The 12,895-nt window shown below is 32.8% G+C and overlaps 1 protein-coding gene across 1 annotated transcript; it reads left to right on the top strand.

The window, feature by feature from the left end:
- Window positions 1-9,172: 9,172 nt before the first annotated feature.
- Window positions 9,173-11,762, top strand: LOC104880446 (uncharacterized). Its single transcript, XM_059739598.1, has 4 exons — window positions 9,173-9,563; window positions 9,660-10,151; window positions 10,936-10,983; window positions 11,608-11,762. The coding sequence occupies exons 1-4, from the start codon at window positions 9,173-9,175 to the stop codon at window positions 11,760-11,762; spliced, it is 1,086 nt and encodes a 361-aa protein (XP_059595581.1).
- The last annotated feature ends 1,133 nt before the right edge of the window (window positions 11,763-12,895 follow it).

The raw sequence follows: 12,895 nt of genomic DNA, 5'->3' as shown, positions 1-12,895 counted from the left end.
CCAATAAATCATTTGACCGTCCTCTATATGCATTCTGACCAATCTTTGCTTGAATGATCTGTTCTAAAGATGGATCCAGTAGCCTTGAAGCAATTCATGGAGAAGGCTTTTCCTCAACAAAACCTGATCAAGCATGTTGTCGCCCCTAAGGTCCATCTTTGACTGCCCGAAACCCGGATCAGACATGTGATGATGCCACAACTATTCAAGAAGCAATTGTTGAATATGAGACTATTGTAGCTGCTGCTGCTGCTGCAATTTCATTTGGTGGTGATGAAGGTGCTATTGACGAAACCGATGTCGTTGATGAAGCTCAAACTCTCGCTGCTGTTGTAACTTAAGCTCCAAAAGATGTTCCATATCTTATGCTGGATGATGGACTGACTGTTGGAGAACAGGGTTCTTGCTCTGACTAAAAGAAAAACCAGGAAATTACTCCACACCTGACCCAATGACATGAGGTGTGGGATGAGGAGATGGATGGTTCTGTGGTTGAAGTTGTTCCTTTTGCAACTTTTGTGATATCAGGTGCTCTGCCAAGTCATAGCTACTGAATTCTTGCTCCATAAGATCAATGTCGGGCACCTATGACACCTCATGTGGGAGCCTCTGATCTCAGACATTAACAGACCAAAGAGATACAACTTATCATCATTATCCATAGGCACGCCAGTTTCTGCATATTCACTTGCAAAAGATTGGGCGGCTGCTCAAATCAGGAAATGAGCCATGAACGTTAGCAGAGAGCTTCCTTCCAGCTGTTCTCATCATCGAGTTACCATGATCTTCACTGATGAACACCTCTCCTTACAGTCACCATAAGGCTTGGCTCAAGCTGCATAGTCAGTCCTGGATTCTCCTCCTCTCTCGCAGCCCATGCATTGAACAAGACTCAAGAACAAAAGGCGACCACCACAGAGAAGAAACAATAGAAATAGAGCATAAAAAAACTAAAACATCCTCAAATGAGGCGTCACTTCACAGATCATCAGTGAGCCTTCTGGTTAAGTGAGATAAACACATCAAATACAACTATGGGCATGATTCTCGGGATATTTCACAGTAGAAGCAAGGCATATTAAGATTAACAACATCAAGCATGGGTTCAAGATTATAATCAACAAGCAACAAGTGGCCTTCATCATCCACCCCAAGCAAACCAACAAATATCCAGATATCAACAAGAAATGCAGAGGGATAGTAAGGATCCAAAATAAAACAATGTACCTGATGCATTCATACCTGAGAGTGCCCTTCTCTTGCAAGGTTCTGTTCAGCTTCAAAACACCTCAAAACCTCTGTCAAAAAGCCATGAAAAACCTCCCTTTGCAGCTTGCTCTCTCATACCTGCAGAATCCTTGCACGCCTCCCTCAAGCAACCTTCTCTCCAAGCTATCTCTACAAGCTACCTCTCAGAAAAACCACCGGAATCTCACCCTTTCTCACCCTCTGGCTTCCCTTCTCTCTCCAGCCCAAAGGATCTCCCTCTACCCCAAAATAACCAAACAAAAGCTCCCTCCAAAAAGATCTCTGCAGTCCCCTCTAAAAGCAACCACCCCTCCTCTGCCGGAGACGCTCCTCTCTTTCCTGCAGCTGGCCTGCTACCCCATAACGGCTTGCAGATCCCCAGCATATCCTCCTATTCGTGTTGCTTTCCCATTCGTCCATCAACTCCACTAAGCTGATTCCATAGCAACCAACTAGGAGGCAGCACTTGGCTTTGTAGGAGCCCTCCAGCTGGCAAGTGAGCTGCACAAAATGAGAGAAAAAAATGTGCCCCTAATGGGGGTCTACACAATCCTACGAAAACAACACCATTTGGCTTTAATGGCTTTACTGGCTTCATCTGCATGTCTGTACATTAGGAAATCCTAGGGCATCTACAATACTGATTTCCTCACTCTGGCTCACAACTAGCTCTATGTCATCATCAAGAGCATCTTTCTCCAAAAGGGCCAATTTATGATTCTCGGACTAATTTAATGCATGATTCTGAATAATATGACCTGACCCATTATCATGATCATCAACATCATTACCGATTTCCTCTTATAGGACACAAAGACACAGGACTAACCCACTTCATTTCCAACACCTAAAAGGGTAATAATCAACTTATGCTCACTTCCTTCTTATGGTGCAGTTTGCAATAGTGAGCCCAAAGCCTAAGGAACCTAAGCCATATATTTACCATTCTCTAGTAACCCATGTTCAACCGGTGCCAATTCACTTTTCCCATCAAACAACAATCACATCATAGTTACTAAGCCTACTATCTTCTTCCAAATTTGGGTCTCGAGCTTCAACTGCATTCAGAAGCCCTTCTCTAGCATAGTCAACTGGTGATGTACATACTGATATGCACCCTTAAACACACACAGGAATAGAAAAAGACAACCAAGAAAATAGAGTACGAAATGATAAAACCAGAATGAACTAGTGAAAGTCACGTTTCATGTTTTGATCCACGGGCTTAGATGTAAGCGAGTGAACCAGAATGCATCCCATGGAAATGAAAACAACAGCAAGACTTCCATGTGATGTACAGTGAAGCTAAAACAGAGTTGTGTTGCTCTCAAATCACCCCAAAGAAAATAAAGGAGATAACAACAATAAACCCATAAACCAAACAGGAATCATAAAACTAAACACCTAGTCAAGCAATCCATAGAAAATATCGAGAAAATAGAAAAAGACTATATAACAATGAAGAAAAACAAAGGATCCATAGCAGTCATACCTGAGGATGTTCTTCATAAGCAATGTTGGCCCCTTTCAGCAAGTTTTCTCTTCCTCTAACTCAAGCAAGACCAGTCGGTTCCCTTCTTCTCCCTTCCTAGCTCTTCTTTGTAAAACTCTTTCTCTGTTGGTTCTCTCACAACTTTCATTCCTTCCCCAAGACTCCTCTCAAAAATCTCGCTAAAACCAGCTCATCCCTCAACCTTGAATATCCCCCTCTAGTAAAAATTTCTTTGTAGTCTTTCCCCAACTCCACTCTACTTTGCCCATTTTCTCATTTTCTCTATGTACTTTCTCACAGTCCCCGCTTCTCTGTTGGTTTTCTCTTTCTTCTCTTATCGTCCAAGCCTCTCTGCACCTCTTCCCTCCCTCACAACTCGCTGCTCCCACTTTCTGTTGCTCCCTTTATTTTTCTTGCCCTTGCTCAAGACACCCCCAAAAGGAAAGCATATCCCCTTTGATACATGTCAAATAACTCTCCTCAACACCCAAAACAATAAGGTATGCATTTTATAATCTTTTAACCCAAAAATACTAATTTATATGTTTTTTATTATGCATTGATTCATTATATTATTTATTGAAATAATTATTATCCATTTATTTTATATTTATTTTTTATAATTTAATATTTTTTTAACTAGATAAAAATTTAAGTGAATTTAAAAAATTTATAACTATAATTTTTCAAATATTAGTATTCATTTTTAACAAAAAAGAATTTAAATGTTTGCCTAAAAATTAATAATTCGAGAAACTTTGATAAAAGATAAAAATAAATGTATTTAACAAAAAATAGAGTATAATTTTGTTTAAAAAAATGTATTAAAAAATTAATTTTAATTTTGTGCTTTCACAAAATCCCAAAAAAAATTAATACACAAGAAACTCTTATTTATATAAAATTATTTTAATTGTTTTTTTTTTAAAAAAATTACACATGGTAAACTAAAAGAATATTTAGTAAATTAAAAATAGTATTAAATTATTAAACAAAATTTTAAGTCCTAATTAATTTTAAAAATAGTATTAATTTATATTTAAATATTAAATATAATCTCATCAAGTCCTAATTAATATAACCTCTATATTATTTCAGCGCAATCGCTTTGCTTTTCAAAATTATTGCCAATAATATTAGAAGATTAAAGATTTATTATCCACAATTGTAAATTATGAAGACATTGAAAAGTTATTTTAAATCCAAATATGGCATAATAGGGTCATTAATATAATTGCTTCCAATTCATTTTCTTACACATACTTTATATATGTCTTGCAATTTAAGTAATCCCTTTTGACTTCGACGGAAAATGATATTAAAAAATAATATCATCCAACCCACTTGATTCCTTAAAGTTCCCCTCTAATGAGAAACATAGACATGCAATAACCTTATTATAATAAATTAGTTTCTTTTTTCTTTTTTTTTTCTTATACAAATATCTAATAACTTAATTTAAAATTAAATCATAATAATCCATTTTTTCTTATTGGGTTGGGTATCATGTGGGTGGGCTTCGATTGGGTGTGGGTGGGCTTCGATTGGGTGTGGGTGAGGGGAGGAAGATGAGAGGGTTGACTTATGATATGTGTCACGAGAATAAATCAATTTATTAAAATATTAATATTTATCTTTTATAAATTTTGCTAAAATATTATCATCTTTTTTTTAAAAAAATATACATAATTTATATTTTTTGTTATGTATGTGGTTTATTGAAATATTTATTTTCTATTTATTTCTTATAATTTAATATTCTTTTTTAAAGTACATAAATATTTGTGTGAAGTTGTAAAATGTTATAATTCATAGCTAAAATATTAGAAAAATAAAATAAAATAAAATAAAATTTCAAAGGCCCCAAAGTTGTCAGAAAATGGTCCCCTTAGGGAGGCAAAAAAGGCTTCATAAAAATTATATATGTTAAAAAAGGGTGGCCCAAAATTGGCCCAGAAATTAGGTCCAGAGATGGGACCCATAAGAGAGCCCAAAAGGCTAGCTGGTGGGGAATACAAAACTAAAAAAATAAATAAAAAGGGCCAAACTGGCCCAGCCCAGGAAAAGAGTTGAATTATTTTTACTTTATTTGTAATAATAAAATTATTATTTTTAATTTATTTTCATATTTTATTAAAAACTATTTATTTTTAATTCAGTTATAATAATAAAGTTATTTTTTTTATTTGTAATAAGAAACGAATTAAATTTAATTTATATTATACAAATTAAATTTACAAAATCAAAATAAAAAATTATTTTTAAAAACAACTTATATAAACCAGTTTTTTGTTTTTTAGTATTAGAAAAGTATTTTTAAAAATAGTTTATAGAAATTCATTTATTTGTTGGAATCATTTTTTATTTCATTCTCATTCTAAACATGATAATGAATGAGATGTTCATTCGCACTCCTTATTTTGCATATGAATATATTTCACATATGAATATATTTCAATGAATCTATAAATTTTATTTTACTAATATTTTAATAAATCTATAATTTTTAAAACTTAACAAATAAATACAATTTTATTGATTTATTAAAATATTAATATCTATTTTTATTAAAAGATTACTATTTTCTTAACAAAAACGTAACGGAATCATCAGATGGACTCCATGTTGCATGTTCCTACTCATCTATATAAGTCCACGAACAAAACCCATATTGAGCTTTTTCAACCTCCTCTTATTCAACATAGGTTTCTTTAATCTATATATATTAAAGACTAGAGTATTGTTTATTTTTTTGAATTAATGCCAAGACTTTAGATGATTTATTTTTAACTTATTACATTTAAAAAAATTAAATAAAAAATACCAAAATATTTGACTTTATAATACATGCCAAAAATAACAATTGAAACAACCCAAATGCAATCTCAACATAACCCTTACCCTATTAATACTTTACATTTAACAAAAATAAAATAATAAAAAAAATCAACTTAATAGTATTATTTTAATACTATTAAGTTGTATTAGAATGAAACTAAGTTCTATTTAGATTTAAGTGAAAAAACAACCTAAATTGAAACAAACTTTTTATCGTTTCAATCTAACACTAAACATCATTTTTCTTTTAGGCATCCAAACATATCATATGAAAATGAAGGCAAGTGTATATATGGAGTTTTTCCGGCAAGTATGCTCCAAAAACCCTAATAAAGAGATTGATTTGACATTTACAAGTAACTTACTGAAAAAAAAAGTGGGAAGGGGGACGATTGGGGGGGAACATACAAATACATATATTTAATTGGTGAAGATAGATTTCAATGTAAGATGGTCATATGGAAAATGTTGTGAAGTTGCATACATAAATTTAAATGACATATATAAATTTAACCTTGCAATACAAAAATTTGAATATAACCAACTATAATAGAAAATCACTCATTTATCATTTCCATGGATGCTGATAAAATTCTAAGATGTAATAAAGTTATCTACTATCAAAGTCTAAAAACAAATATCAAATTCAATTTCCCAACACTTTGTTCATATTCATGACTTGAAAAAGAATTCTTAACTTTATCATTGCTAGTTAGAAGCAAAAGATATCAAACTTCCAATAATACAAGGCCAAAAGTACCACAAGATGTCTAGTTCATTCTTCTAATGAGGTCATTGATGTAATTTTCACGGTTTCCAGCGTTTCCTCCTTCAACATAGTGATTCCTCTTCTTCTTCAAACCACCCAAAGGTGCCTTCAGCTTCTATGGCCATAGGAAGTTGCTGGCCCCCTTAAAATGAGGTCCAACAGTCATGATCTCGTGAATGAGATCTTCCATGCAGATAATCCCAAACTTCCCCAAAGCCTACCATCACTCTCGTAGGTTAGCAACAAGATGTAGCAAATCATTGCTCATAGAAAACCAAGATGTAGCAAATCACTCTCGTAGGGTACATACCCGTAAGACCTGTGCAACATGTTCATTGTTGATTTGTTCGCTTTAAGAAACACCTCATTAAATATCTGCATTTTTCTAATGGAATAACTTGGTTGGATTAGTAATTTCATGATAAAAGATGTTATATCCTTATTGATGATCCATAACTAATTCATCTTAGGAAGCCTAATAATATTGAGAATACAAATTTGGGATATTTGATCCTTGATACATTCAATTCATCTTCTTGAGTAGTATAGGTAGATATTGATTTTCAAGGTTTTAATATAGATTATTTTGAATATCAAGGGTATTTCATGGATAAGATAGATGTATAACAACCAATTATTTCCCATTTCCTGATGCAAGGGTTTGACATCTAACCTATCTCAAAGGCAAGAGTTGCAAAATCTTCTTGTTTTGGGTGCATAGCATTGATAGTGAAAGTTACAGCGTGAACAAGAATGCCAACCAGATATATATAGTATAGGCATGGAGGAAAATATCGCGAAATATCGGCGAAATATCGCCGATATATCTTGTATCGGACGGCGGCGACACGGCATATGGAGGAGAAAAATCGAAGGAGGAAATTTCGCCAAAAATCACCAATTAATCGGCGATATATCGCCGAATCTCGATAAATCAGCGATTTTGTCATAAAATCGCCTGTGGCCGCGGGAAATCGCCGATAAATCGGCGATATTTCGGCGATTTTTTGCCGATGTTTCGCTCCTCTCTCCAGCGCGATCTGACGGCTTAGATTTCCCCCGCGTTGATCCAATGGCCCAGATGCGATTCCAACGTTAATAATGTGATCCAACGGCCAGATTTGAATTTCAACGGTAAATTGGTGTTCCAACGGCTATTTTGGCCCAAATTTCTTCTATAAATTGCCATTTTTCCATCAATTTCACCCATTGTTGCTTTCATTCTTCATTTGCTCTCTCATTACTCCAATTTGAAGGTATGTTTATTTTAAATTGTAATTAATTTTGTTTACAATTATAATTAATATGGATGATTTAATGTTATTTTTATATTCAATAGTAATTAATTTGTATATTTTTATTGAATTGACTTAGGTTAATTTGATTATTTAATTATAAATTGATATGTTTATTTTAGATGATTATTTGTGATTTAGTTTCACATTTAATTAATTTAATTAACATGCTAAATTATTTAATTAATTTAATTAACATGAACTACTATATATGGAATATTAAATATGTTCAATTTTTATATTATGATGATTTAGTTTTATATCCAATTATGATTAATTTTTAATTTAGTAAATTTTTCATAAAATTAGATTTAGATTCAAAAAATTAACTTAGCTAAATTATTTAATTAGTTTAATTAACATGAACTAGTATATTTTGAATATGAAATATGTTCATTTTTATGATTATTGGGATTTTTTTTCATATGCAATTATGATTAGTTTTTAATTTAGTAAATTTATCATAGAATTAGATCTAGATTCAAAAAATTAACTTAGCTAAATTATTTAATTAGTTTAATTAACATGAACTACTATATATGGAATATTAAATATGTTCAATTTTTATGATTATCATGATTTAGTTTCATATCCAATTATGATTAATTTTTAATTTAGTAAATTTATCATAGAATTAGATCTAGATTTAAAAAATTAACTTAGCTAAATTATTTAATTAGTTTAATTAACATGAACTACTATATATGGAATATTAAATATGTTTAATTTTTATGATTATCATGATTTAGTTTCATATCCAATTATGATTAATTTTTAAGTTAGTAAATTTATCATAGAATTAGATCTAGATTTATAAAATTAACTTAGCTAAATTATTTAATTAGTTTAATTAACATGAACTACTATATATGGAATATTAAATATGTTCAATTTTTATGATTATCATGATTTAGTTTCATATCCAATTATGATTAATTTTTAATTTAGTAAATTTTTCATAGAATTAGATTTAGATTCAAAAAATTAACTTAGCTAAATTATTTAATTAGTTTAATTAAATATATGGAATATCAACTATGTTCATTCTTTATCATTATTTTGTACATTTCTCATATATTTAAATTTAAATATTGACTTGATTTTTGTTTACATTGAAATCACATTCAAGTGTATTTTTATTGCAATAGATTTAGCATGGCTAGTGAAGGTGGTTCTGCCCTGCCAGGGTGAGATCCGGCTTGGAAGTATTGTTTACCGATTGAGGGTAACCGAAATGGAACAATTTGTAATTTCTGTGGGTTGGTGATGAAAAGTGGAGGCATCACGCGATTCAAGTTTCATTTAATGCAAAAAGACCCGCATAACAACACCAAAAAGTGTCCGAGAGTGCCGCCCGAAGTGAAAGAAGAGATACGATTCCTAGTGCATGACAAAACAAAAGCAAAAGCAAAGAAAAATGCAGATATTGAAGAAATTCGTGCTCAATTACGTGGCACAATGGGGACTCATCATACACATTTGGTAGACGAAGATGATGATGATGAAGATGTTGAGAATGAAGATGTGTATATGTATCCGGCAGATATGCACCCAGATGAGCGGGATGCATATCGATCTGCAGTTCGTGCCTCGAAAGCATCAGAATGGGAACGTGAACAATATGAGAATATTGTAGGAAGCAAACGCAAAACAGGGGAGTCTTCACAGTCTCCTGGATTACCGTCGATAATGCGAAAATCACATAGTATGCGACATTCGCAACAATCACCCCCTATTGCCCCTTCACTTTACAAGTCTTCTGTAGCAAAACAAAAAAATATCAAAGATATATTCAAGGGTGGTGCAATTAAAGAAACGATAAGACGCTTAATTAGCAAATTCTTCATTTATGAGAGCGTCGCACCCGCAAAAGCAAAGTCTCATCACTTCAAGAATATGATTATTGGTGCACAACAAGCTGGTAATTACTAATTTTTTAAATGTTATATTGTGTTATACTTTTAGTAAGTATAGTCTTTTGTGACATGTTTTACATTTTTTTTTATATGAAGTGCAGGAATGGGAATCGAACCTCCATCTCCATTTGACATAAAGAACAAGTACTTGGAAATGGAGTACAGAGAAATGGAAGCTTATGTGAACCAACAAAGAGAAAAATGGAAGACATATGGGTGCACAATAATGTCAGATGGATGGACAGGGCCCACGAAATTAAGTATTATTAATTTCATGGTTTATTCTAAAGGGAGCACGGTCTTCCTTAAGTCAGTTGATGCATCGAACTATATCAAAGACCACAAGTATATATACGACCTATTGAAGACTGTTATCAAAGAAGTCGGTAAAGAAAATGTGGTCCAAATTGTCACAGATAATGGGTCGGCGTTCATGAAAGCAGGGAAACAATTGATGAAGAAGTATAACTTATACTGGACTCCGTGTGCGGCGCACTGCATCGACTTAATCTTTGAAGACATTGGTAAAAGACCCAGTGTTATCGAGGTGATAAACAATGCTCGCAAGATAACTAACTTCATTTACAATTATGGTTGGTTACTAGCACAAATGAGACTGTATTGTGGTGGAGACATTGTTCGACCAGGAGCTACAAGGTTTGCTACCAATTATATTGCTCTTGAGAGTCTTCTTAAAAAAAGGGTCGATTTGAAAAAATTGTTTATGAGTGATGATTGGGCACAACACAAGCTGAGTAGAACAAAACATGGACGAGAGTTGGAGCAATTATTGTTTAACCATGCGTATTGGGACAGAATGACAAATATAGTTTCATTATATGAGCCATTATACGTGGTGCTTCGACTTATGGATTCTGAAGTTGTTCCCATAATGCCATTTGTGTATGAGCTTATGCACGTGATGAAAACGAACCTTACGCGTCAAGGAGCTGGAGATTGGATGTTCAAAATAATACAAGATCGTTGGGAGAAAACACTAAAACATCCACTTCATGCAGCAGGTACTTAAGTACTATATATCTTTATAAGTTTTTACTCTGTATTTAATTTTGTTTAAAAAAATACTAACTCTACTTAATTTTATTGTAGCATACTTCTTGAATCCAAGATTTCAATATAGGCGTAGAGTTGGTAGTGATTCGGAACTACTTCAAGCGGTCCATGATGTTTTTGCAAAATTAGATCCAACTACTGAATCACTTGGTCAATTTGGAAATGAGGTAAATAAAAAACTGTTATTTGTCTATAAAACAATAATTTCATTCATCAATTTATTTGAACGTTTACTAACAAATATGATATTAACAAATTAAATGTTGAATACATAGCTTGTGCTTTTTCGAGATGCAAAAAAAGGATTCGGTGATCGAGCGGCAATTGCAGCAAGGTCAACCATGGTGCCCGGTGAGTCTTTGTAGGAAAAAATTGATTATCATTATTGTAAATTCACCACATAAGTATTTATATGATTATCAAATTGGTTGCAGTTGAATGGTGGTTTATGTATGGGAATCAAACACCTACATTGAGAAAGTTAGCCATCAAAGTTCTCTCACAAACTGCGTCATCTACTGCCTGTGAGAGAAATTGGAGCACGTTTGCTCTCATCCACACAAAGCAACGAAATCGTTTGGCTTACTCTCGATTGGAGCAATTAGTTTTTTGTTACTATAATATGAGGCTAAAGTTACGCGATATGGAGGCAGAAAATGATCGAGTTGCTGAAAAAGATTATCTTGATCTTCTTGACATTTCAGCCGAGGTGGGTGAAGAAGAAGATAATCAGTTGTTCCAATGGGTGAGACCTATACACTTGGATGACGAAGTTGGAAATCCCGATCCACGAATTGCTGCTCATGCTCGAGAATTTGGAGTTAATGTTGAACGTGTGTTGTCTGAAGAAGTTCACTCTGAAAGTTTTAGCAAAGATACTGATGATTCCCACCAAGAGATTGACTCCACAAGTGCTGGCCATAGTAGTAGACCTAGTGTTGCAGGTACTTCTGCTTCTGGTTACGATGGTTCAAGAGGTGGAACTGATGATGGAGGTGATAATGTGGGAGGAGATATTAATGAACGTCAACATAGTCAATATCCAGTCAGCCAATTCACCTGTGAAAATACTTTCACACACTGCACACAGGATGAAGACCATGGCTCTAGAAGAGCTGGTCCAGGCATAGGAGCTATTGGGAAGCCATATAGCGGAAGAGAACGAATGATGGAACCATATAATGAGGAGTTACTTTCAGGGAGTTTTGAATCTATGAGTATAGGAACTCAATTTAGTGACTCCTCGAATGAGGCTAATGTCTACCCTCCTCATGTGATGAGTTATGGTCAACCTTCAAGTTCAACAGATGAAGAGTATGGTATGTCGCGTTATTCACCTTCTAGACAAATGTCTTACCAAGTTCCATATCAGATGGAAGGAGGATTGGGCATTAACACATGGGTGAACTTTGAGTATCCTATCCATGTAGAGGCAGTGGGCAAGACTCAAGAGATATATGCATGGCATGTTAGAATTTTTAACCAATATTATCGAGGTTCATTGAGTTGGTACCAATATTGTCTCCAACAGCAAGACGGCGTTCCTTCATCTATCAATCCCATTGAACCACATCGATCCTCATTTTGGTATTAAAGGGACATTGTAATGTAATGTGTACGAATTATTGCTATTTAATGAAATGAAGTATTTTATGTGACTTTATAATGAGAACAATTACAAAATTAACATTTCTTATAGATCGACATGATATAATTACATTTAATATCGCAAATTATATCATATTTATATCAATTTTTTCTACAAAACAACTTTAAAATGTCTATTATACTTCTAATTATATTATTATGAAGTTTTCTTTACATTTCCATGAGTTTTTAACAATTTTAAGCCTACCGATTTTTTTTTCCAAAATATCCGCCGATATATCTCCGATATATCCGATATATCCGTAAAATCGAAGTACCGATATATCCGTGATTACCGATATTTTCTTCCATGAGTATAGGTACATACCCATGGGATATGAATAATAAATAAAAGTTTAAGCCTTATTTGGTAACTATTTTCGTAAACAGTTTTAAAAAATAGTTTTTGAGAATAATTTTTTAAAATTATTCTCTAATGTTTTATAAAATAAAAGTTTATTTAGAAATCTGAAATATTTTTAACATATTTTTAATATTATTAAATATGTTTTTAAAAATAATTTTTATATTTAGTGTTTTATTTTTAATCATTCTATATAATTATTTTTTAAAGATAGTCCTAAAAAAAGATAAAACAACCAAAAAAATACTATTT

Source organism: Vitis vinifera, chromosome 9 (genome assembly GCF_030704535.1).
Source record: "Vitis vinifera cultivar Pinot Noir 40024 chromosome 9, ASM3070453v1".
Taxonomy (NCBI): Eukaryota; Viridiplantae; Streptophyta; class Magnoliopsida; order Vitales; family Vitaceae; genus Vitis; species Vitis vinifera.
The sequence above is the reverse complement of the archived record's forward strand: the minus strand, read 5'-3'. Positions and strand labels throughout refer to the sequence as shown.